General features: G+C 47.0%; 1 protein-coding gene across 2 annotated transcripts in view; it reads right to left on the reverse strand.

Annotated features, from left to right (window-relative positions):
• Window positions 1-4871: 4871 nt before the first annotated feature.
• Window positions 4872-26284, reverse strand: part of VANGL1 (VANGL planar cell polarity protein 1) — a 62190-nt gene continuing 40777 nt past the window's right edge. For both annotated transcript variants that reach the window (XM_032799920.2, XM_032799921.2), the window contains exons 5-8: window positions 18956-19089; window positions 15166-15298; window positions 12596-12830; window positions 4872-11044 (exon numbers count right to left, since the gene is read on the reverse strand). In XM_032799920.2, the coding sequence (XP_032655811.1) occupies window positions 10784-11044; window positions 12596-12830; window positions 15166-15298; window positions 18956-19089 (763 nt within the window). In that variant the 3' untranslated portion in view covers window positions 4872-10783. The remainder of the gene's footprint in view (window positions 11045-12595; window positions 12831-15165; window positions 15299-18955; window positions 19090-26284) is intronic.

Raw genomic sequence — 26284 nt, forward strand, 5'->3', positions numbered from 1 at the left:
AAAGTATCTTGTTTCCTGATTGGTCCTCTGGTCAGGTGCTGCAGGTCACTGTTTGTTAACCCTTTACAGGTGAAAGAGACATTAACCCTTAGCTATCTGTTTATGACAGGGGTGGTATTTCCTGGTAGACTCACTTGATTAGGGACCAATATCTAATGTGTGCCTGGAGAAAGCCCTCTTCACAGGGGTGCCATTACTCTCAGAAAGCCGGGAAACCTGAACAAACGCCCTTTCCTGCCACTCTAGGACAGTACCTCAGCATTATTGATACTCTACTACTGCAGGCCAACAGGTATACATGAATCAGGGCTCTATGAGTTAGGTATGGGGCATGGGACCTGAAACAGATGTAACCCTTCTCCCCCTCTGAGTTTGCAGCAGGAAGGGCCGGGTTCAGTATCCAGGGGTTTCGTTTCAATAACACAAATCCGAAACCAGCTCGAGCTCCCACCCAGTGACCTGGGACAATTACATACCATCCCCCAGGTGCCTCTAGGAGGCAATACTTCCCCACTCGCAAGCACGGAATCCGAGTGTAGCAAAATCCTTTTAATAAAGGAGGGAAACAATGTGGCATCATACTGGGGAAATACCACAAACAGGATTCATAACGTAAACCATGAGCAAAAGACCCACCAAGTAAGTTTTGGCAATGTCCTTTTCCCCTTAGGGTCTTAAGTCCAATCACCCCAAAGTCCAACAACCCAAAAGTCTCTGTCTTTGGTCAGTGCCACCCCAGAGTTCAAAAGTTTATCTGCAGAGTTTTACTCCCTCAGCCTAGGTGGAAATGTGGGGGGGAGGGCACACACAGGGTGTTAAGGGGCACCTTACGTGGGCCAGGGCTGACTGCTCTGCCTCTCCGTGGAGTTCTGCTGCAGCCTTCACCATGACCAGCTCTACTCCACCAGCTATGCCGCTCCTCCAGCCAACCCTTGAGCCACTCCAGCCGTCCCCGCAAACCACTCCACTCTGCTCACTGTTCCATGGGCTGCTCCAACATACTGCAAACTGCTCTGTTCTGCCTGCCGCTTAGCAATAGATCTTCAGGCTCCCCAGTAGTTAACACAGCACTCAGTGATCTCATCTCAGTAAGCTTAGCTCTTTTAGTGATTTCAGCCTGTAGCAGGGGAGCTCCAGTGTTGGTGCATCCGTTGGCCCAAATTGAATTCAGCTCAGCAGTCTCTAGATTGACTCCTAATGGAATCAAAACTAGCTCTGCTCTTCAACCGTGGAGAGAGGAAGATGTGCAATTGGTGTTCCAGGCCCTCAAAAGGAGCCCATACCATCACCAATCCCCAACCTCTCTCAGTTCACTGGGTTTTGGCACCCATGTCCCTTGTCTAGCGAGTGCTACTTAATTGATGGTGCGACTCTGTCATAAAGCAGTCTCATAGTTTCTCATTCACATAATCAGGGTGACAACACTTTATTCCTCCTGCCCCAGTAACAAAGAAATTGGGGATCCTAGAGCTGTCAAAATAATCATCCCAGGCTGCCATGGGCTATGCTAGGTGGGGTGGGTGTGCCAGTGCAAATACCTGAAATTCCTTTCCACATTCCCCATAATTCACCACCAGATGTCAGGGTAGAGCTCATCCTAACTCTGCTTACACAGACATTGGTTCCTCTGCAAAAGTAACTGATAATCAGAGCCAACCCTTGGATGGGGCAAATTGAGGCAACTGTCTCAGGCCCTGTGCTTTGGGGGGGCCCTCACACTTTGATAAAATCGGGATTGCCCTGATATTTAGTCCCGATCAGGATGCCATTTCCCCCCGATATTCAGGTGGGGGGGGTGAGGAGGCAGGGGGTGAGAAGGAGAGCAGTAGGTGGGCGGATGGGGCAGGGGGCCACCAGACAGACAGGGGAGGAGGAGGCAGCAGATGGGTGCTCTGGGCAGACAGCGAGGAGACTAGTGGGGAGGCTGATTTGTCCGGGGTCCTGCATCCCCCTAGGGCTGGCCTTGCTGATAGAGAATATGCACAAGCAGGATTCTCTCTCGCGCGCACACACACAGTATCACACCATCCTCCCCCTCCCACAAACATGTTGTGCACATGTGTGTGCATGACAAGAAGCAAGACACACACACACCCCGTTGGCTTATCTGTCAGTACCAGAAGGGCTGTAACCTGAGCCCAGTGCCTTCCTAGTCCAAGATAAACTCAGATCAATCTTTCAACACCACACTCTGCTGGCCAGTCCCAACAACAGGTCTGCCCTTCCTGCATACCCGATGTGACATAATGTGCTGCAGAGGGATTCTATTCCCCAAGGTACCCCACCCTTTCCAGTGCTTCAGGGCCCAAATACTCAGCACACATGCCTGTGACCGGCCCCCAAGCTTAGGCACTTCCCACCCCAGAGAAAACTCGCTGCTGGTTCGGATTCTGGAGCGAGTGCCAGGGTGGCTCAATGCCAGCAATAAAGGCCAGTGACATAAGCCGGAAGGTTGGTTCTGTGGCCTTGAAACCTTACCCCTCTACCCACCCAACATAAGGTGTTTTGCCAGCAGAAAATGTCAAGCCATTAACTTCAGACCCTGGGACAGAGAGACATGCAGCAGCCATGTTTGCTAGCGCCATCGCTCCCTGCAGTGCTTCAGAGCACCCATGCTGTACACCCAGCTCATGTAAAATCGGTGGACCCTGCCCCCCACAGCTTTTCCCCCAGTCGGTGATGAGATCTGCCATGCACAGCTCTCCAGAGGAGTTGCTTTCTGACTGGCTGGATTTTGGGTCTAGTCCCAACACATCAGTGGACCTACTGGTCCCATTCAGAGTCAAGAGGCCATTCCAACAGCTGGCTCCATCCTGCCCATGGACAGCTCCTGAAGCTCTACTCCCTGCTTGCTGAGGGCACCATGGACGAGGGCAGCCAGAGGTCCGTGCTCCCAGAACGACCCCAGCCAGCAGCCTCAGCTGCAAGGTAAGGCACTTTAAACTCCACAGAACGGTGATAAACAAACCTGGTTGAGCTTTATTAGTTACCAGTCGTGGGGCTGGATCCTGTGTGTAGGGCACACCCTCAAAGCTAAACGTTCATGACTTTGATGGGAGTTTGTGTGAACTGCAGCTGCAGCCTCAGCCCCATATTTCTGATGAGCTCATGGCTTCCCCTTGTGATCCAGACACAGGAGTCAGCCAGGCAGAGGCTAGTAGGAGCAGGTACCTCCAGGCAAGCCAGTTCCTTCCACCACCTCTGCTCCTTGAGCCAGGAGGGTGGGCAGCAAGGCCAGAGGGCATGACTAGGGATTCCATCAGGATCAGTGGGTAACATGAGGGGTAGATTACCCCTCCTCAGCCTGCCGTGGGGATCTCAATCCTTCCTCAAGCACCTGCTGCTAGCAACTACCAGAGACAGGGTAGTAGATGGACACTGGGGTTGATCCAGTCCGGCAGTTCCTCTCAGGGCACAAGGAGTGGCCAGCAGTGACTAGAGCACCACCAGGTAAATCTGAGGTTTATTATTTATTGGAGGGACAGAGCAGCTTGCCCTTGTTTGTGCCTCTAATTTATTTTTCACTGCAGTCCCTCTACTATTTCTTTCAGATCACCAGGGACTGCTCCTTAGGCAACTCCCAACGCTGAGCACCACAAATGGCCCTGCAGGACAAGGGCAAACAACTCCCGGAGGGATACACCAATCAAAGGGGAAAGGATCAGGAAGCTGGGGGGGCTGGAGTGGTGTTGAGCAGTGCCAAGTACTCCCCCATCACCCTTCCTGTTTCCTACTGGTTTGAGATTAATGCTTTGTAACCTTGTTTGGTACTCCCAGGAGAAATCCCCTTCTGAGGCTCTCTGCACTAATGTTTATCCACTAACTGCTCTTATCTCTGCAACTGTTGCATTAGATTTTTCATAGCACGGCAGCATCCTGTGGATTTTTCCAACCGTTTCTCCAGCAGCGCTGACGGCAGCCTGGCAAATGCTTGGCCTGCGGTGGGAGCACAGCTTGCGAGGATGAAGCCAGGAGGCCAAGCGCATCGGCACTGCCGTATGCAGTGCCCATGGAATCACTCCACACTCTTGTTTCTACAGTCTGCAACAAAATTGTACAAGTCGAGCAGGTGACAAGACGTGCTGGAGGGCTGTTCCCCCTAGGGTGATCAGATGTCCCGATTTTTGGGTCTTCTTATATAGGCTCCTATTACTCCCCACCCCCTGTCCCGATTTTTCACACTTGTCTGGTCACTCTAGTTCCCCCACCTGTTATTCTGGCAACAGACAAGAGTTGAGTCTCTGTAAGCTGGGTGGTGTAACCAGAGTGGCGGTAACAATATCTTTTTGCTTTATTGCTGATCAAGTGACTGAGAGCTATGTTGGTATGTTTGTTTGAATATACCATGGTCTGAATTCTGTAAACACCAAAGGCACCACCCCAAAGAACTGCTGCTCCCCCAGCCACCTCAGATTCTTGTGGAGGTCAGACTCCCATCAGGAGTCCCAGCAAGTTTGAGGAACAGCTCTGGCACTTCATGATTCGGCTGTGTGCAGGGTGGCGTGAGCTCAAAAGTAAATAAAAGGGAGCACTAGTTTTACCTACTAAATTCTAACTCCTTTCCCCTACTGCCAATTAACTGCAGCCCCTCCTCCTGTATTTCCTCCCACAAATCTGAGATTTAAGGCATTCAGCACAGCCTCCTACAGGTCTCATTGTTCAAGAGTGATAAATGAGCATGTCCCCTGTTGTGGCAGGACAGATGGAAGAGGCCTAGAATGGGGCAATGAGGGTGACTGGAGGTTTAGCCTGAAAAGGTTATGGCACTTGTTTACAGGGTACCACTCTCAAGGTGTAAAGAACGCTCAGAGAGAGGAGAAGACATTTCCCAGGCTGAAATAATCGAAGGAAGACTACATAGAAGCACAGAATTTCTGGTTTCAGTTTATTTTCAGAATTTTACTGTACAAAGTATCCAAAGTGTAAAATGGTTTCATGTTTCAGTTCAAAACCAAAACCATCCAGCTTTAACTTAAGAGAACCCAGCTTGGAACAGAACAATTCACTCTGCTAGACACACAGTGCATGAACATCACAGACACCGGGAGTTTGCTACTCAAGTTCACAACTGGTGGGAGGGGGGAAACAAAAACAGATTTCAGAACTTATTTCAGACCACGTATCACTGCAGTTAAAGCCACATGTGCAGCAAGAGGCTGGTTAGTGTCTATTCATTAGAAAATCTCAGCAGAACTCACCTTACTGTAGGCAGTTTGTGTAGAAAAAGGTATTACGCTGTACATTACACAGTGGTCAGAAGAGTTGTGTGGGAGCCAGGAGATCCTGGTCCCTGGTACACAGTAACATTGTATTCATTACAAGATACAGGCACAGAGGAGTGTAAGAATCCTTCACAGATCTCTATGCAGGCAGCGAACCACAGCAAAATGAACACACACGTGTGTGTGTGGCTCCCAAGTGAATTAGTGCTGGTGAAAGGTGTCAGATCAACAGGCCTAGAGAATTCAGTCCTCTCTATGTACAGGACAGGCACGGGTGGCAGAGGCACAACGCTTCCCCTACACACTGCCCTGCCATGTGGGGTGAAACTTCTGTCTCTATTAACTGGCCCCTCTCTCAGAGAGGCCATACTCGTGGCAGTCATGCTGCTGGGGAGACTTGGCCCAAGAAGAACCAAACAGATCAACACAGAAGTTGCACAGGTTACTGACCACCTGTCAGACAGTAACTTTTGGTCATCATCTTTAATGGAGTCAGCGCCAGCCAATGGGAGGCGAAAGGATCTGTGTATCCATCCCATTGCCACACAGCCCTGACAGAAGTAATTTTATGACTCAGTCCCAAGAGCGCTTCATTCTCCATACAGTCCTAGTGGGCATTACTGAACAACCACCCCTGGCTTCAGACATTAGATAGGAATAACGCACACACCTACTAAGAGACTGCACGTACAAATCAAGCTGAATATGAAAACAACAGACATCTGGACGTTCATTTCCTATTCATCTAAATGTCCATTGTGTGGCAGACTGAAAACTTAAGGACATTTTGAAGATAAAGTCTGGAGCCAGAATACAGTTCTCCCCAATGACCCAAAGTCAGTTTTATTTATATTTTTTAAGAGGGGAGGCCAGATTTGCAGGCTTTTTTAATGTGATAGCTATGTTAGCTTAATTGCCTCGAATAAGTCTTCCTATGAAGCGGGGCAAACAAGTTTGTGATCTTTCAGGCTTCTTTATCCTTACTGTTTAAATAAATTTATGCCAATAAGACTTTAAAGCAGTCCCTGGGGCTAAATGGAATTGCCAGTTTTTAAGAAACTGGTAGTGGTGTGATTTTCTAGGATTTTTAGTGGAGTACATGGCGGTAGGGGAGGGAATAGAAGTGTTTCCTGTAGCTGAGAGGCAAGACTGGGATTAGGATGGGATCCACCCAAGAGCCCCGCCTTATCATGAGTTCCAGCCTGTGCTCCTGATGACATCCATCTTGGCTGCTACTAGTTCTTCACCAGGCTCTTGGCCTGAGAAACAGAGACCAGGGAGATGGGAGTGGAGGCTGGAGCAACAGAGGAGGGAGAGTGCGTGTTCTTGGCAAATGGGTCATCAGAGGCAGTGAGCCCAGCAGAGGGGGTGGGGAGAGGGAAGAGGATAGGAGAAGCCATGGGCAGAGGTGCTGAAAGCTAGTTTACATTTATCACCACTGCCCCATCCAAAGACACTAATGACTTATGTTATTCCTCTGCTATGGAGGAACGGGGGCTGCTGTCATGGCGTATGCTAGATCAGACCCTGCTCTGCAAGAGTTGTGTCATGTCACCCTTTGGCTCTGCTTGTTGCCTCTATTCTCAATCAATCCTGCCCCCAAGGGGAGTGAGATTACCAGCAGCCACTCTAGCCCCCTAGCAGCAAGGGTTGGTTGGGGACCATATCTTCTCCCTCTGCCCCACGTAGGGTGGGAGTGCTATTACCAATCACCTTGCTCTAGGTCCATTCCAATTCCATTCCTTCCTCGCCCTGCAGAGCAGAGGGGCAGCGTGCTGAACCCACATGCAGTGGTGAGAAGAGAGTAGTGCCTCAGCTGTGTTTCTGGTGGGCTGTTCAGTTCATACACTGCCTTTCCCCATGCTACAGCCCCCGTTATGGGACAGGCAAGAACCAGGAGACAAGCATCTGCCCCTTGGATCCCACAAGGGGCCAAGGACCCTAACGTTTTCAATATCCATCCACTCCACTCTACAAACACCACATATCACTTTACTACAGAAAAGTCACCTCAACAATCTCCATGGGTCTCAAACTGATCACAGCAGCTTTGCTTGAATCTACTTGGGAGGTGCCCTGCTAGACCCATCCAGGCTTTAGGATTTGCACCATGCTGCTGACTGAGAGCAAAGACGCGAAATAGTGTCTCTGGCAGTCCAAGCTACATAGTGGGGAGTAGGGGAAATAGCAGGGAGCAAGGAGATCGCTCGCCCCTGAGCAACCAGGAGACCCAGCTCCCTAGGGAAAGGCTCAGCCTTATATGGACTTCTCCTGACATTGTTCAATAGGGATTTTCCTCAGTCCTTTAGCTTACAGTCAAAGGCTGGGGTTCTTAAACACTTCAAAGTAGCTTTCTATTCATTTAAGAACTTTCCAATAAAAGAGAGGAGAAAAGGAGAGGCAGGTCAGAATGAAACAGCCCCCTCCAGAGCAAACCCTACAAGCCTTCATTGCACTGTGCTTCCCGTAAAGCAAAGACTGTGGGATTGGGTTGGAAACGCTGACACTACCTTGCTGTCCCCCACACCTGATTCTCATCCACAAACAGACTATAAATGGCAAGTGAAATAGGCCAGTTTAGTTTCACTGTTCAATTCTTTATTAGAAGACAGTTTGTGCTTCGATAGCAAATCTCAAGTCACTTCACAAAGGTTACGTTTAGCCTCACAACATCCCTGTGAGCTAAATATCATCACAGTTCCCCCTTTTGCAAAAGGAGAGATAAAGGCCCAGAGAAGTGAAGTAACTTTCCTAAGGTCTCACGGTGATTCTCATGGCAAAGCAGGGCATAGAACCCAAGAGTCCTGGCACCCCGTCCCCTATTCCAACCAATAACCTCTCCTTCCATGTTCAGCAAAGTGAAGAAAGGGGAATGACCTTGTCTCTCTCATTTGGGTTTAGACATCTCAGGCATTAGCAGTAACAAAGTTAAGGGCATTCCATTTAAAGGAGGTTTATGCTAACAGCGTGCCTTTTAGTGACAGACAGAAATGGTGGCACTTCTAACTGCAGCAGGTAGGTTATGTAGCAGCTATGAAGACACTTGGCTTCTATTTGGTTTTATGTTAAATCCTTACAAGCATTTAAAAACAGAAAGATATGTTTCCTGAGCAAAGTGACTGTCAAACAACTCCCAGTTCTGAGGTGGTACGGCAGAAATCATGAAAGGAGGAAATTTATACTGGGTGCTTTTGTTCTAAATTCACATGTCTAAGCCAACTGAGCCAGAGTTGGGGCTCTGAATTCAGACAGCCAGTTCAACCTTGATCACAGCTTTATCCAATTACCCCCACGGTCCCTGCCCCACAGCCCGACAGAGTCTCTTCTCCAGTTGCATTTGTTATCCAAAGGTTGAAGAAACTCACTTTTTATGACACATCATGCATAGCACTATGTGACTTTCATTTTAAAAAAGGGTACAAAACCAACACTGTTTTTAAAAAATTAATATACAGCAAAGGCCACGACTGTTAAAAACCAACAAAGACTGCCAGAAAGCCTGACTGAAAGAACGGGTGTGTTTTAGGGCTGGGGAAATCTATAAACATCTCATGAGGCAGTGAGACAAGATTCTCTCATAGACCCACCTCCCTCCAACCACCAGTGCAATCTGGCTTCTTTGTAATCCTTACTGGTGCATAAATACAAAGAGGGTAGGGTCCTTATAAATACCACAGGAGATACCTAGGACCAACAGGAAGGGCCTGGTAGACCACAGACAGACCATGGCTTGAGAATCACCACTTTAAGCCCTGGGTCAGCAAGTTGCTTGAACACACAACTGGTCCCATACACTTCAATGGGACCTGCTTAAGTACCTTGCCTCAGTGTGTTAAAAATCTGTCTGTAACACAGACAGGCAAGCAAAACAAAGACATTCACATTGTAAGAGACTTCCCCCCAGACTTTCCTGTTCATCAAAATAAAGTTAGACATAGGCCCAAGCCAGGAAATCCCCCACCAGATCCGGAACTGAACCTGCCCAGAGTCTGGAGGTCATCTGGACCTGGGGTTTTGGTTCAGCTCATGAGAGAAGTAAGAGCCGGCTCTGGAGTGGAGACCTGGACCCAAACATTCCTTGAATTCAGAGTGCAGGGAACAGGTTCAGATCCAAAGGTTCTGTTTAGACCCAGCTTTAAAACAAACCTGTTTAAAAACCTTGAGAACTGAGCTGCACTGACAGGAAAAAAAGCCTTAAAAAGTAAGTTCTCTGGAGAGCTAAGCGCCCCTCACCCAAGAATAGACAAATTCCAGGCTAGCTTGGTGACTAATACCAAGAGGAACAGCCACACAGGGGTAAACGGTCAAGATATTTTTTAAAAAAAGCAATTGCAACATTCAGACGCAGTTTGGTCTCTCTTCACTACAGCGTGGTTGGGAGGTGGGTGGGATGAACATACCGTAGTGCATTTATATATACTGTCTTAAAGAACTATGGCACTCAGCCACACGCCTCAGCCAAGGTCTGCCCTTCCCCTGCTCACACTCTCTTTCTGGGCTCGGGGAGGACAGGGGTTAAGTGTTCCCCCTTCCTTTGAGATGCACTTGAAGCCCTTCCAGAGTACCAGACCGAAATTCCTGCGCATGCTCCCTTTGTTTGGGACCAGGCTGTCAGGGTTAGGTAAACTCCACACACCTCCTAGGAGAACGTTTACTCAGCCAGGCTGTACTTGTGCAAATACATCGGGAGAGGGAGGTGGGGAGGAGGAGATAACACGACTGACCCCGGGGGGAGCTGTTGCTAGAGAAACACATTCAGATAGCTGCAAGGGGGGCAGAGAGGAGAGCGAGCACTGGACATTCAAATTAGTGGGACAGGGATGAGAGATCAAGGGGCCGAGGGGGAGAGTTGCATCATGCACAAATCCCCTGACGTCTCATTAAGACTGGTAATAATTCAAACAGCCGCAAAATGAGCAGTGTCCTTACAATGATCCGCAATACAAGCAACTGAAGAGACTGAAAGAAACAGATTGCAAAACCCACCCCTGCTACCTCCTGGTTCACAGGGGTCCAGTGCTATTGGAGAAGAGCAGCCCTGGAGAGGGAAGGGCTCTTCAACCACAAGACAGCCTGGTTTACAAACAACTATCAATTCTCTCCCCACTCACCACGATCTTCTTCCTGAGCAGAGGGGAACCGCAAATTCTCCCTCACATGCAGACTTCTATACATGAGAAAAAGCTGCTTCCCCACAGAAATCTACACATGCAGGACGCAGAGACCAGGCCTGAGTAAGGGAGATGTACGTACACTACTGATCACTGCAAGGCAGGGCTCCAAAGGAAATATAAAGGCCGTGTTTGTTCACACAGTCTACAATATGCCTGGAAAACAAGGAGGACCATTTTGTGTTAAAGGCTCAGCTAACTCAACCAAGTTGCCTTGTGAGCTTTTAAGATATTACTTTCTAGATAGATATCCCAACCCATTACCCCCGGCCCTCCTTCCAAATAAAGTGCAGATGGTCAAATATTACTGGTCTGTCATCTGCCAGTTTCAGTCAGCATTGGGGACACAAAACCGAAAAGCAGAAGAAGAAGAGAACACTGCCCCACATCCTAAACCGAAGTCTCAGACTGCAAGCGAAGGGCAAATTTGTGAGATTTGGGATCTATGAACTCTTCCGAGAGTTTGATGAAGGGGATTTTCTTCACATTAATTACAAGGCTGAAGTCCAAGCACTTGAGAACAAAAACGACACCATCCCTTAATCCACTTGTGACTGCTTCTTCACTGACGAGCGTCCACTGCTTGGAGAACCAGCGATCCCTGTCATATTGGAGGGTTGGGCCTGGATTGATGTAACGCTCCAGGAATGCCTAGACACAGAGAGAAACACACACACACACAGAAAGAATGAATTGGTGCCATGGGAACTCCACTCCCCCATGACTCAGGTCTGCCTTGACACTTCCTTTCAATCTCATGATTTAGTTCCAGGGACAGAGATAGTCCCTGTAGCAAATTGTTTCAGCTAGCACACTTGGTAAACCTTCCTCTCCTCCTGCCATTTCCTACCCCTACGACCTGAACAAGTAGGTGACAGCTAGAGATCTGCTTTATCTCATCCCAGACAGTTCACAAAATTACGGCTCCAACTTCCATTTTCAAAATTGCCTTTTAAATATAGATTTAGCACTAGGGAAAGGTCTGACAGCACTGGAGAGCAGAGGCCTCTCCCTCCAGAAAGGAGGAGGAGCCTGGGCAAGGCACAACTTCCCCTCTCTCATGTATACAGCTCACTGCCAAAAAAGCCCCATCCTTGACCTGGAGAAATCCCCTGTCCCGGTAGGAGGAGATTTCAGTCTCAGTGACCCACTCAGTCCTTGACAGGAAAGTACTTTAGCTCAGACACCTGGAAGAACAAGCATCACTTCAAGCAGTTGATATTGTTGTATTTTAAAGTTCCCACTGCAAACTCAGGGGGCAAGTTCTGCTGTCAACACGCATCATGCCAAGCGCTCACTGGGATTCAAATGCTGGTATTAGGTCATAACAGACCCCAGGTTTAAAGCCAGCCTAAATGCCCACAGTGTCTCTGATACTATCACATATGGTTACGAATACTGGGTAAGATGGTAAGTGCTTTCGCACTTCTGCAGTGGCTTTCATCCCAAAAGGGACTATATGTAAAGCACCAAGCCTCACTTCACCCAGCAGTCAAATGCAGCCCCCTCTGGAAAGGACTGCGGCAGCCATTGAACAGTTGCACAACAACTGAGGGCAGGAAGTGAAGCATAATCATTCAGCTGCATCTGCAGGGAAATGTAGGAGGCAGAATGCAGCCATATATACTGGGGGTTTGGCCAGGACATGAAGACTAGCACTCCTTTTCATGCACACACACCCCCACACATACACTGTGCCACAAGGTTGTTAGTAACCGCAGCTCCTTGGGTAGAAATCCAATCCAAAGAACAGCACCCCCAACACTGCGTCTCTGAGGTCAGTGCTGGCAGCAGGAAAATTGCTCCTTCCTGAATCACCCACTCCACCCCTCCCACCAGCCTAGGGCACAGAGCTAGTGAGCTCCCTACTGAATTGCTAACACCACCTCCTGAAGCAACCTGTGCTTTCCTTGGAGGTCTCCAAACCAAGGATCAGCCACGCCTGACCCCACTCGATTGGTTAGAATTACTGAGATCGCAGCTCATTGATGCTCACAGCTTAAAAAGGCAGATGAGAGAAGGGGCAGTGGGGTCTGAGTTCACTCCAAAACCTAAAACGAAGTTACAAGCAAAGGATTGAAATGTACCAGCTGTATCATCAATAGCAGCCCTCAAGTCTCATTACTTTCTGCCTGACCCCCATTCTCCCTCACATACACACTCCCTGCAGCTCTCTGGCTCTAAGGCTGAAGGCAGTGTTACCTTGGGCGTCATGTTGTTGGTGATGCAGAAGGACAGGTGCTGCAGGATGCTTTCCATGCTGTGGTAGTGCTGCTGCCGGGTGGTGCGAAGGTATTTCTGCAGAGCCCTTGCCATGGATGGGAAAATTGCCTGGGCTGCCTCACGGGGATCCATCACTTCACCTGGAGCTTTCTGCTGTTCCTCTGCCTGGAGACGTTTAATGTGAGTGAAAGCCTCTTCCACTGCAACCACGAGCCTGCAAAAAAGACACGAGGAAGCCAGATTCACCACCAGAGAGGACGGGAAGGTCCTGTGATTAAGGCACAGACTGCTTGGGAGTCAGGAGATCTGGACTCTATTCCTAGCTCTGCCACTGGCCCACTGTGACACGTCAGGCAAGTCACTTAACCCCTTCTGCAGAGAGGGAAACAGAGACCTGGGGAGGTGAACTGGAGTTTTCTTTTTCTTGCACAAAGGCACCCAGCATATCAGTGACACAGCCAGGATTAAAACCCAAGAGTTCCTGGCCCCAGTCTTGCATTCAGGTCACTAGACAGTCCTGTCTCTAGTTGAACTTTGGCCCACAGCTACTGTCATATCAAGTACAGAGGTACGAGAGTAGTGGACCTAGCACGCATTGCTCCAGGTTTGATCTGGGGGAAGGTGCTTGGCTCAAGATAGAGCACTGAATACACTGAGACCCATAGTCTCCACGCACCTCTCCATGTTCATGACCTGCATTCTATTCCCTTTTATACAAGCTGGAGTGCAGTCCTCAGGTTCCTGGCAGGCTGCCCAAGTGGCCCTGCATGTGGCAAGGGTTGGGTTCCCTGCCCTAGCACAGAGCACTTGCAGCCAAGAACGCATCCTATGCAAACCATCCCTGTTTCAGCACAGCTGTGCAAACAAACTCAGACCACACTGGAGCAAAGCAACACAGATGCCAGAGGATGTTCAAAAGCTACCCTTGCCGAGTTTAACGAGTAAAAAAGAGCACTGCAGTTAAAGGAAAGCTGGTGGATTATAAAATACTCATGTTTCACATTGGATTAAATTAATGGAACTAAGTCACTAATAAGGACATTTCCACAATCCCCTGCATATAAACCTTTAGATATTAACGCAAAGAGAAGCTGTACTGTCAGCCTGATCACGTGCAGGAAGACAGAAATACCAGAGACAAGCCAGAGATGCAGAACTTTTCAGATAGCTACGTGCAGGAAACAGTAGGAGGTCCTCAGAGCTCTTTTTAGTTAGGTTTTGATGTTTTTAGACAGATTCCCCACGTATACACCAGCAGGCTGCATCTCCTGCTAAAGGATGGTTTGTCTTTAAGCCAGCAGCTGCTCTAGCTGAGCTCAGTGAGTAGGTAAAAAGGACCCAAGTTGCTAGATTGCACAGAAGGAAGCCTCTGGAAGCCCAGAGATAGCAAGAAGCGAAGCATGTGAGAGACTGGAGAAAGCCTGACCAGCAGCAAGGGGTCAGGCTGAGTCAGCACGAGACTTAACTGCTTCCGAAGTGCTGTGCCGAGTCTTCATTTATTCACTCTAACGTAAGGTTCTGCGTGCCAGTAATATATGTTAACGTTTTTTAGGTCTCTTTCTAGAAGTCTATAATATAGAACTAAACTATTGTTGTATGTAAGGTAAATAAGGTTTCAAAATGTTGAAACTAAATTTAATTTTAAATGAAGCTTCAACATTTAAAATGCAGAGCCCCCCAGAGCGGTGGCCAGGACCTGAGCAGTGCGAGTGCCACTGAAAATCAGCTCGTGTGCCACCTTCGACACATGTGGCATACGTTGCCTACTCCTGCTCTAAACCCTCAGTTAGGGCAACTTGTTTAGTCCCTCTGGTTACAGTGGAAACCTTCCAACTGCGACTCAGCTCAAGGATGTCAGTCTGCTGCAGGTGACCTGCCTGAAACAATAGCTCGGAGGAGCTACCTACCCAGGTTAGTGTCAGTCAGGTGTTAATTCTGAAGATGAATACCACCCTGTAATCACCATGCTGAACTAGCATGCACAGAGGACATCCAGCTACTCACGTCCCTGCCTCTACCAGACCTGTTCGGAAGGACAGTAAGACTACAGCGTTTAAGCGGAAGTGTTGTACTGCCATATCAAATGCTGCATTCCCTTACTTCTGAAGGAGGGACAATTCCTCCCTGTAGAGACCAGGTGGCACTGACAGTGCTATGGATTCAGCCTTTGGATTACTTGGGGGAAATAATGGGATTTCATGCACTGAGCGATTATGGATTTCTCAAGCACTGGACCCTTCCCTAATCCATAACATTCTGTTAGTTGATCTGGAACATTTACACATGTTCTTTGCTTATGTATTTCTCTAAGCACTTCCTGTCACAAGCCATTGCTGCCCCCGGTGTCTGCTTTTTCCTATACCTTTTTAATATAAAGGACTTTATTTATACCAAACACTCAGTCCCTTAAACAAAACCCTTTCAACCCAATGCCCCCCTTTTTTATTGGGCCCACCAAGCTGTTCAGATACACTTAAGAGAATCCAGCACGCCAACAAACTGACTGTGGTGGGCAAACAGCCGCTGCAATATGAAGGAGACAGCATTACCTTGCTCGACGTTTTTTAACTCTGCGATCGTGGTCTGCTTCTTCGTAGTAAAGCTCATTGTGACTGGAGTCTCTGCGCCGGGCAGCAGCAGCGATCATGGCCCGGGACTGGCCGGCAGCATTGTTACCTGGGCCTTCAAGAGGAAACAGAAGTAAGAGGAAGAGTTTACTGTTGCAGAATGGCAGCTGAAAAGGTTCAAAATCCAAGAGTGCCTGTCATAGGCAATTGGTGGGCCAAGTGGGGCTGTACCTGCCCAATGCTCTGCGGGGTTGGGGGGAGGAGGGTGGTCAAAAACCCTCCCTGCAGATACTCTCCCTGGGGAAGCGTGCATATGGAGGGAGTATTTCCTGTCCACTCCAAGTGCTGCAGTCAGTGGAGATGGGAGAGAGAATTCAGAGGGGATGAAGTAGCCAAACAGTTACAGTGACTGACTACACCAGGGGTAGGCAACCTATGGCACGTGTGCCGAAGGCGGCATGTGAACTGATTTTCAGTGGCACTCGCACTGCCTGGGTCTTGGCCAGCAGTCGGGGGGGTTCTGCATTTTAATTTAATTTTAAATGAAGTTTCTTAAACATTTTAAAAACCTTATTTACTTTACATACAACAATAGTTTAGTTATATAATATAGACTTCTAGAAAGAGACCTTCTAAAGACGTTAAATGTATTACTGGCACATGAAACCTTAGAGTGGATAAATGAAGACTCGGCACAGCACTTCTGAAAGGTTGCCGACCCCTGGATTACACAAACTAGGAGACAGAGTGCTAAGGATGTTACTTACCATCCGCTATATACATTTTCAGTTTGGCCACAAGGGCAGCTGGAACACATCACATTTCAGCAACAAGACAATGAGAGAGCACAAGAGGAGTTGGGAGGGGGAGAAAGACAGACAGAAAAGAAGAACATCAAGAGACATGGAAACAATAGCCACACACAGGAAAACACAGAGCTATGCTGGGATGTCTGGGCAGCGGCATCATCTTCAGACAAAAGACAGACACTTTAAAAAAATGTAGTTACTGTCAGAGAAGCGACTCTGCAGAATGTAATTCTGGGCTCCGTACTGGTTCTCTGTGGGGCTGAAAGTTACATCTGTCTCAAGAATTTTTATGCCTATTAGCAGACCCCACTCAGCTCTAGGAAAGGGAGCTGGAGTATGCTCTACATTGCACATTGATATCAAGTAAGTATCGATCTCTTGATTACTAGTAATGCTTTAAAATGCAGGAACAGCCCAGCTAGGATCTGTGACCCCACATGCAGCCTGCAGTGCTAGGAGTTAGGGAAAAGTGTTGTCATTTGATGAACAGAGCACATCATAGTCAGAGAAAGAGACATATAAAACAACCCTCAAAATGTATACATTTTTAAGAGCCACTTTTCTGACAGTAACTATGCTTTAAGAGCAGGTCTATGCCATTAAACTGGCAGTATTTAAGCATTATCAATTCTCAAGGGTAGACAGGCCCAAGAATGCTCTCTCTGCTCACACAATAAGGGCTGCTTTTTTCTTAAAAAGAACATGGTTTCCAAGAAATAAGTTTGATGTTTAATGATGGATTGGCTAGGAATTCAAACAAACAGCTTCTCAAGAGTAAACACTTTAGATTTTATTTGACAGCCTCGATGTGTAGTGGTACGGCGTAGGAGAGGCGCAGTTCCAGTTTGGTTTAATGCCATTAACTATCTGATTCATCATGCATGGTGATGAAAATACAGTCTTTGGGCAAGCTCCCATTTTGCCAGCACAATAGGGACTTAAGCAAGACCTTCCCCCTGCCACACACACACCCCCGCCAGCTGCTGTAACACCAAACTCAAAGGCTCCCAACAAAGTAGAGGTCTTAACAGCATTACTGTCCTCTCACGCGGAGAGCATGCAAGACAGATTGTTCCACTGCCAAGAGGGTCCTGGCTACAGCTATACAGTCCACTTAGTAAATCCACAGGAATTCAAAAGAATATGCTTCTATGCCACTGAGTTCAGTGTGCATTAAAAAAACCCTGCTGCACAGCAAGAGAAGCTATCCAAAACCTCTGCAAACTCTGGGATTGCACAGTATATTACAATGGCTAAAGTCCTGCTATATTCATTACGGCAATAAAGCCAAGAAGTACCAAGAGACCAAGGAATTGACAATTATTGTAAGATCCTGTGTTAGAAGCCACTCGTGCCACATATAAATGCTGTATGCTACTGGAAAGTTGGGAGTTCCTCCTATCCAGTGTTATGAAGCACTTGTTTCTAGCCCTGTCAGACAAAGATTTTGGAACTGAAAAAGCATCCCCCATCCAGCTCCCTAGCTTGCTTTTGTCTCCTTGAGTTCTGACAGGATTTTAAACTATGCTAGCTCACAGACTCCTGGTGCTAGAGAAATCACTGATTTTTCCTCTGAAAGTTTGGAGTCCCAGCTTTCCAATGGTGGGTATCATTAGCCTCTTCCTGCAGCAGATGTGCCATGCCACCTCACAGCTATGCTGAAACCGCACTAGAAGAGATGGTAATTGGAACGACGTGACATTAAATAAGCCTAATGAAAAGGCTGGGAACACTTTAGCAGAATCAAATTTGGAAATACCTTCCAGACCAGTAAGTTCCCCCCTGACACTAGCCCGGGACCAGAATGAAAGAGAAGGTTTCCACCTGGTCAAAATGGTTTATTTTTTTCCCCAAGACCCCCTTCCACATACACACAAACATTGCCCATTTCTACAACAGAATATGCTCGCTTACATCCCTTATTACTGATGTTACTTACTATTTCACACCCCTAGGCACTTCCTGCACTAACCAGGACCAGAAGTGCTACAAAACAAAACTGCCCATCAGCAGCAGGTCTCACTAGAGGAAGCTGCTCTGGCAACATTTCCAGGTCCAATTTTTGTCATCTCTAAAGGTTCAGAGGAGGTTTGGAGAAGCTTCCGCACAGCCTCTGAACCCTTTGGTGGCACCGAGTAATGCAAAAGAAGGTAGGAGCCACGTGTGAACAACAGGGCAGAAGTCTTAGATTCATCTCCCACATTCCTGCTGCACGTGAAAAACACCCGCTCCCTGCAAAGTCAAATCCCCTCTGAACACACCCTGCGGCAAAGCCTTTCAGTGCTAATCCACACATGTACAATGCAGCCCTGATTTTTCCAGCTCCTGTGAAATTAAAGTTGGCCGTGTTTCCTGGGACAGGCTCTCTCCTTTGTTGAGTTTAAAAGCTTCCCCATAGAACTGAAGCTACCTGATTACTGGAACATCTGATTTTATCAAGGCTGTGGGTGTCTTGACACAACCTTGACTTGTTTAAACCTGTCTTATTTAGATTCAATCAGCAAAGAATTGATTCAAGTTTGGTTTAACTCAGGTTCAGAGGGGCCACATAGGACCTCACAATGGTTTAACTACATCTATTGAAAAAACACCCCTTTAAATTGGTACAACTTGTAAAGACAAGCCCTAAGCTTGCGAAGGTTTGCAGGACACTAAGCCTCAGTCCTTATATTTACCTATAAAGTGCCATACTCACCTAGGCTTTCTGTTGAGTAGGAAGTACAATCCAATTTAAATTGGGCTTCACTAATACATACTAGCTAAACTTGACCTAAACTTGGCCACTTTTCCTAGTCAAGACAAAGTATTATTGTGCTTTGTAAATCTGAAGTGATTTGGGACCAATGGACTCAGTAGCGGCAGGAGGATTTCTGACAAGAATTTTGGATGGTAAGAAGGTAGGCATATGCCTGCTCTTCTCCACCCCACACATCAGTTCTCAGCTCCTATTCCACCTCACCTACCATCCACATTGTAGACTTTCAGGCCAGCCATATGTTTGGCTGCGCGAGACTTGGAGGCCATTAACAAGTTCGGGTTATAGACGGTGAAATCTCTGTAGTACTTTTCCAGAACCACCAATGCAGCTCGCTGGATGCTAGAAATAAAATGCAACAAAACATTTTTTAAAAAGACAACTTACCATTATATAGAGAAACACAGATAACCACATTAATTGGAAACCAGTTATTAGTGTCATGGCTCTGTGTACTACGCAATTCTGCAACTGACAAATCTGTCAGACTACACTACTTGTGGAATTGGGTACCAGGATCTTCTAGCTTTCATTTTTGAGCAAAGCATTTGCCTTTACAGTTGCTAAGACAAGCTTCTTAAATGCAAACAGGGTGTAAACTGACATAGTATTGTCTTCAAACCTGCACACAGCCTGGAACAATAGCTCATCTTGGCTTTATCCAGACCAGAAGCTAAGGTGCAGTTCTAGCACATATTAGCCAGCCGGCCTCAGACTGAGGCACTGGTTTGGTACTGATTGATGCTTTCCCCTCCAAATCTTATATACCACTTCTTGCAGCACCTTGTGGTTCTTGAGACGTGTCTCACCCGAAGTACTGACATGGCACAGTCTTTACAACTTGTGAGATCAGATAAGATCACAGCCTGAGGTAGTATGGCTGCATAATAGCAACAATCACAATTTCAGATTACATCCCACACTAGGGCTGGGACATAAAACACTGTCACCTCCTCCCTTTGAGTTGGCTTCTATTCCTAATATAACAGCCAACACGAGCAAAGCAAACACAAAAAAGTGTTCAGCTGCAAGGTTTCGTTTCCTCATAATCAGCTTGTCAAGCAAAATGTAGAGATAGGCACTGTTTAAAGACGTTACAAGCCGAAGTGTTTCAAAAGGAGCCAAGGCTCAGGACTAAATCAGGCACAGTGCAGGAAGATGCTCTACAAATTAGGGTTTGTCTATACTGTGACTTGTCAACAGAACTTTTGTTTTTCAAAGGTACTTAAAGTCGTTCTCCCCTCCCCCTGCGAAAGACAAAAGTTTTGCGGATGCAGGTGGCAGTGTGAATGCAGAGGAGCACCCTCCTGCCGACAAAGCTAACGCAGAAAGCGTTTACACATACTGACTTTAAGCAAGCGACAAGTCTGTGTTGACACAGCCTTGTCGCTAAAAGCTGCGTAGTGTAGACAAGTCCTTAGCTCCCATCACACAGCTCTGCCAATGCACTGCTGTCCTGAGCGTCCCCTTCAGCAGACCATCAGTAGAGATTTCTTCATGTCACTACCCAGGGGAACCAGCCACGAACACCAGGCTGGTTTCACTTTTAACCCACAAGGATTTGTACTCAACAAGTAGCACTTCAGCTCCTAGAACCAACCTAATCTGTTTTCATTAAGTTACATTTGTCATTAACAAGCAAACTCCCCCATGAAAACAACAGCAGATGATTCTCATATGAGTTATAAGAAGAAAGTTGCAGGATACATAAGCACAGGAAGGGAAAGCAGTGCTGGAAAGATATGAATCAAGAAATGGCATCTGGAGTCTAGTCTCAGCTCTGCCACTGATTCACTGTATGAATTTGGACAAGTTACTTAACCTGCATGTCTGATGCTGATAAAAGCCTTCATACCATGTTATTCTGAGCTCACATAATACATAAATAGCCTTACAAACAAATGCCAAAATCCAGATGTCTGTTCAATTACCTAGGGCTAGGAGAGTAAGGAGGAGCAAGCTGTAGCTCTTTTCTGGACACCTTCCTTATTAAGTTTCACTGTACAGCTAAGTTGCTTTCCTTAGCTGTGTACATTAAAAGCTCAGGTTTAGATTTTCAAAAGTGAATAGTGATTTTAGACTTGATTCTTGAGGATCCAACTTGAAACACCTGAAAGGTGTTTGATTTTCAGAAGGTGAGTGCTTGGCACTTTCTGAACGGTCCCCTGAAAAGCATCTCAATCTTTGAGAGATTTCTCCCCCTACCATTCACTGCTGAAAATTTAAGTCTTGATGAGAAAGTTGCATAAAACGAACCACGTGCACAAAGAACACAGTTCTCAAACGTCCACATAATGTCAAGTCAAAACCAAATTTTCACTTGAAGTTTCAACTGCATCTCTCCTCAACAAGGGTGATTTCCCTGCCAAATTTCTGTTGGCCAACCCCAGTCATTCTAACTGAGGGGTTGTTAAATAAGTGCCTATTGTCTCCCCTCTCCCATCATACTCACACATGACAACTTTTTCTGCTCAAGCTTCCCAAAGTTTCACCCACATGCCTGGAAAGGCGAAGGGTTTGGAAAGCGATGAGCTCCTGAGAACAAGGTTAGAACAGAGACGGTCATGCTCATGTTCTGCTTGTGGACAGTTTGGGCTGCATAAGACTACAGACAAAATGGGCAGAGCATGTCCAGGGAGGTGGTGTGTGGAGTGATTCCCTCCTCAGTGGGCAGGGGCAATACAGCTCAGAGAAAGCATTTTGTTAATTTTAGTGTAAGAATTTTCCTGCAATCTAGAAAGAACATTAAAATTTAGACGTCCCCTGTACCCTAGTGACCAAAAAAAAAAGAAAAGAAAAGAAAAAAAAGAATTTAACTTGCAAAAAAAAATTTAAAAAAATGCCACTACCACATAGGCACCCTAAGACATCCTGCTTCAGCAGGGCCTGTTCAACTACAGGTCCCTCCCCACTCCAGAGCTGCTACAGATTATGTTAAAAGTTTCAGCATTTCCTAAATCCTCCTGTCAGCCCAACTCTGGCTCCCATACAGTCACATGGGCATCAAATTAGGAAACAGCTAGAATTCCATTTGCAGGGCTTTATGTTTGTTTTAAAGCTAAATTCTCCTTGAGTTTTTTAAAGGCACCGATGGCATGGATAGGAAAATTAGAAGGGTCACAATAATTAGAAGAGTGAGCAAATGGTTGAATCAGAGCCTCCAGGCTGTATTGCTCAATCTCTCTACCCACATCAAGGGGGAGCACCGCCCTCAACTGTGCAGTAGGAAAACTATTTCTGCTCTGCCTTGCAAGCCATAAAGCAACAAGAATCCCCCACCCCACCCTTCCCACAGCTGGGAGAAAAAAGCACAGAGAAGGAACGCATTTGTGCACATAAGGCGGCAGGTAAAGTGGCCAGATGTATTTGGTGGAGAATGCAGGGTCTACTGCAGCCTTGAGTAGATCGAAAGCCTTAGAGCAGTGGTTCTCAACCAGGGGTCCCAGGCCCCCTGCAGGGCCGCAAGCAGATTTCAGGGTGGCTGCCAAGCATAGCTAGCTTTAGATTTGCTGGGGCCCAGGGCAGAAAAGTGAAGCCCCACCACATGGGGCTAAAGCCTGGGCCCTGAGCCTCGCCACCCAGGGCTGAAGCCTGAGCAACTTAGCTTTGCGGAGGCCTATGTGACATGGAGCCTGGGCAGATGCCCTGCTTGCAACCCCCTAACGCTGGCCCTGGCTTTTATATGCAGAAAAACAGTTGTTGTGGCAGAAGTGGGCCATGGAGTTTATAGTATGTTGGGGGGTGGGGATTAAGAGAGAAAAAGGTTGAGAATGCCTGCCTTAGAGGGAGGTATTGAGATGCGTAAGTGAACTGACTAGAGTAGAATGCTAAATACACACACGAAATTCAGCTCTGATTTTATATTCTCTGGGACTTCCTCCTGCAGGCTAGTTACGCTGCTTCTTCAGTAATGCACAGAGAAGTAAAGTGGCTGCTGCAGAAAGATCTCTCCTCTCCACCCACACTCCATGGACTCCAGATCGAATGGAAACTGGCTAGGTTCCCAGGTCGACATTCTGAGACTTTCCTGGCAGAGCATCTCTACAAGGAGTTCAGCCCTACGTTAGCTGGTAACACTGCACTCAACACCCCTGCAAGTTAACTTTCCTTCCATTTACAATTAAACTAAGGGGATGGGATGGGCAGATTTCAGTGCACGAGCACTGGCCTGCTAAACCCAGGGTTGCGAGTTCAATCCTTGAGGGGGCCGATTTGGGAATTGGTCCTGCTTTGAGCACGGGGTTGGACTAGATGATCTCTTGAGGTCCCTTTCAACCCTAATAATAATCTATGATTCTATGAAATGACCCACTCAGATGGCTGCAGCTAGAAGTCTCACCTGTATCCTACATATGATAGCATCCAGTAGAATAGGCTACGAGATAAAGCATGCTCTAACATTATCCTAATGTACAACAGCATAAAGCAACCTTCATCAGGAATTTCCAAGTGTTTTATAACACAAGTTCAGCCTCAAATCACTGTTGGGGCAAGGCACAAGACAACTGCCCTTTGTCTAGGCTGCAGAACTCACGATATTCCTAACGTAGATAAATTCCTGGATATTGCAATGTGAAATCAGTAAAAGGGTCACGTCAGAGCATGCTGCGACTGGGGGAAGCCAATAGGCAGATATAACTTCAGTAGTATGTTGCATCTGAGGATTGCAAAGTCATTTACAAACAGCAATGAATTAAGTTTTACAATGCCCCTGAGGCGGGCTTTGTTTTTTCTTCGTGTGAAACACTTCCCCCTCCTGCCATAGGTAACTCAGGAACAGCCGCACTTGGAAACTTGTCACTAAACGTGATTTCAGTTTTAGGAGATCACAAAACACTTTGCAACTTGCAGGCCAAAATGGCCTGAACCTTGGCTGCAGTGATGGACTTAATCATGCTGTGACTGAAGTCTTGTTTTCAAGGAGATTGTTCTTGGAGGCTTTGCAGAAGACCGGAAATGCTAGGACAAAGCTTAGAGCAAAGAAAGGCAATCCCAGCAGTTATGTGCAAATCAAATCTGCCACAAGTAACAGTGCACAGATATGCCGAGCTAGACTTTTAACCACTGGAGTCCCTGTCTTCCCCGGAATGTTACTGGGAGCCCTTCCAGCACCAGGGGTAAGGTTGAGCAGAGGTTTCTGAAGAGGTGGCTCTAAACAAAGTGTCTAAAATCCACAGGTGTACTCAGATGGGCCGACAATTCCTGTGCCAGTTAATAGATCTGGGTTGTGTTAGTAATGCACATTAAGGTCTGTTTGGTCAAAGCAGCAGAGAATCCTGTGGCACCTTATAGACTAACAGACGTTTTGGAGCGTGAGCTTTCGTGGGTGAATACCCACTTCGTCAGACGCAGGTAGTGGAAATTTAGCGGGCAGTATATATATGCTAGCAACAAGCTAGAGATAACGAGAGTTAGTTTTCAAAGTCAGGGAAGGGTGAGGCCTGTTCTAAGCAGTAAGAGGTGTGAAAACCAAGGGAGGAAAACTGGTTCTGTAATTGGCAACCCATTCAAGTCTTTGTGTGATCCAAGCTGATGTGTCAAAAATTTGCAAATAACTGAAGCTCAGCAGTTTCCTTTTGAAAGTCTGGTCGCTGAATTTTTTGCTGCAGATACGCCACTTAAAAGTCTGCTATAAAGTGTGGCCAGGAGGTTTGACAGTGCCTCCTACAGGTTTTGTATATGCCATTTCTGATATCTGTTGTGTCCAATTTATCCTTTTCCGTAGTGACTGTCCAGTTTGGCGATGACATAGCAGGGGGCATTGCTGGCTATATGTTATTTACATTGGTGACGTGTCAAGGTAAATGAACCAGTGATGTAATGCGCCTGATCTGGTTAGGTTTCACTATATGGTGTCGCTGGTGTAGATATGTGGGGCAAGATTGGCATCGAGTTTGTTGCATGGATTGGTTCCTTGAGGCTAGGTTACTATGTACGGTGTGCAGATTGCTGGTGAGAAATACGTTTCAGGTTGGCAGGTTGTCTGTGGCAAGACTTGGCCTGCCACCCAAATCCGTAAAGTGTGGGATTGTCCAGCATCCTTTTCAGCATAACCTTATAGAGCCCCGACCAGGGTTATGCTATCTACTACCCAAGATCCACAAACCCGGAAATCCTGGACGCCCCATCATCTCGGGCATTGGACTCTCACTGAGGACCTTGTCTGGAAAGTGTCGACTTCTCTACTCAGACCTCTATGCACCAGCACTCCCAGCTATTCCGTGACACCAACTGCATTTCCTGAGGAACTACAACAGCATTGGTCACCTCCCAGAAAAACCATCCTAGCCACCATCTGGATTGTTAGAGGCTGTCATAAATGGAAGGTAGGTAGGTTAATTCTTTTACTGAAAAGGGAAAACCGAACACCTGGACCAGAGGACCAATCAGAGAACTGGATGTTTAAAGTCAGGGCGGGAATTTGTATACTCGGGGTCTTTGTTGTTTTCTTAGCTATGAGGAAACAAGTCTTCTTCTAATTCTCTCCTAATCCTTCTTCTAACATCTGTAAGTACCCAGGAACGCAAAGTAAAATTCAGCTATGATGGTCTTTGGGGTGTATTTACCTGAGTTAAATTTGTTGTGCTGGTTTAATTGGGCTATCTTTAAATCAGACTGTTTCTTTAATTTCTTATAAGCAAGAGCCTGGTATGAAGTTTTCCTTTAATGCAAGATGATTGTTTTATTTTTCTTTCTTTTTCGATAAAGTTTTCTTTTAAACCTGTGAAAGTTCTTTTCCTAGGGAGGCACAGGGAAAAGCCAGGCTGTGGGTATTTTCTATTTGGTCCAGGGAAAGAGCAGACTATGGGAAAAGAGACGAAGAAATGTCTCTCTGTTCTCTGTGGTTACAGTTTTTCACCATCGTTCCTCGGAAGCAAGGGGGTGGCAGAGCCCAGCTGTGGGTATTTGGCATCTCCATTCGTCCTGAGGAACAGAAAAGCTGTTATTCTTGGGTCAACAGGTTAGCACGCGAGGCCAAGCCCTATAAGGAGGGGGAAGGGTTATTTTCCCTGCCTTTTAGCATCCAAGGGATTGGAATCTGGGTGTCCACCAAGAGGAGGGTGGGACACCAAGAGGAAAGGGGGGATCAGGCCCCATAGATAATTCCTGATGTGGTGGCAAGCGAGAATTCAAGCGGTATGAGCTTGGGGGGAGTTTCAGGTAAGCCCCCCAAACTTGGACGCAAAGCCAGGTTTTGGGACAGGACCAGACTGGTGGACACTAAAATACCAGGTCTGGATGGACGGCTAGATACCACAGAGGCTCCTCTACACTAAACATCCCACACACAGATGGAATACAAGCTGTTAGGAACAGTATCCTGATGATGCCACAGCAAACTGGCCTGTCTAGCTCTGTGCTTTAGTACTCACACACAACATTCAAGTTTGATGACAATATATAATCTCCAGAATATCAGTGGCCTCGCTGGGGAGCACTTTATGCGTCAAGAAGATTCATATGTAGGTAGGTAGAGGAAGGGGGCGAGTAACGAGACTGAGAAAGCATGGCCCCAGCGCATGACTACGCCAGCCAG

Source organism: Chelonoidis abingdonii, chromosome 1 (assembly GCF_003597395.2).
Source record: "Chelonoidis abingdonii isolate Lonesome George chromosome 1, CheloAbing_2.0, whole genome shotgun sequence".
Classification (NCBI taxonomy): Eukaryota; Metazoa; Chordata; order Testudines; family Testudinidae; genus Chelonoidis; species Chelonoidis abingdonii.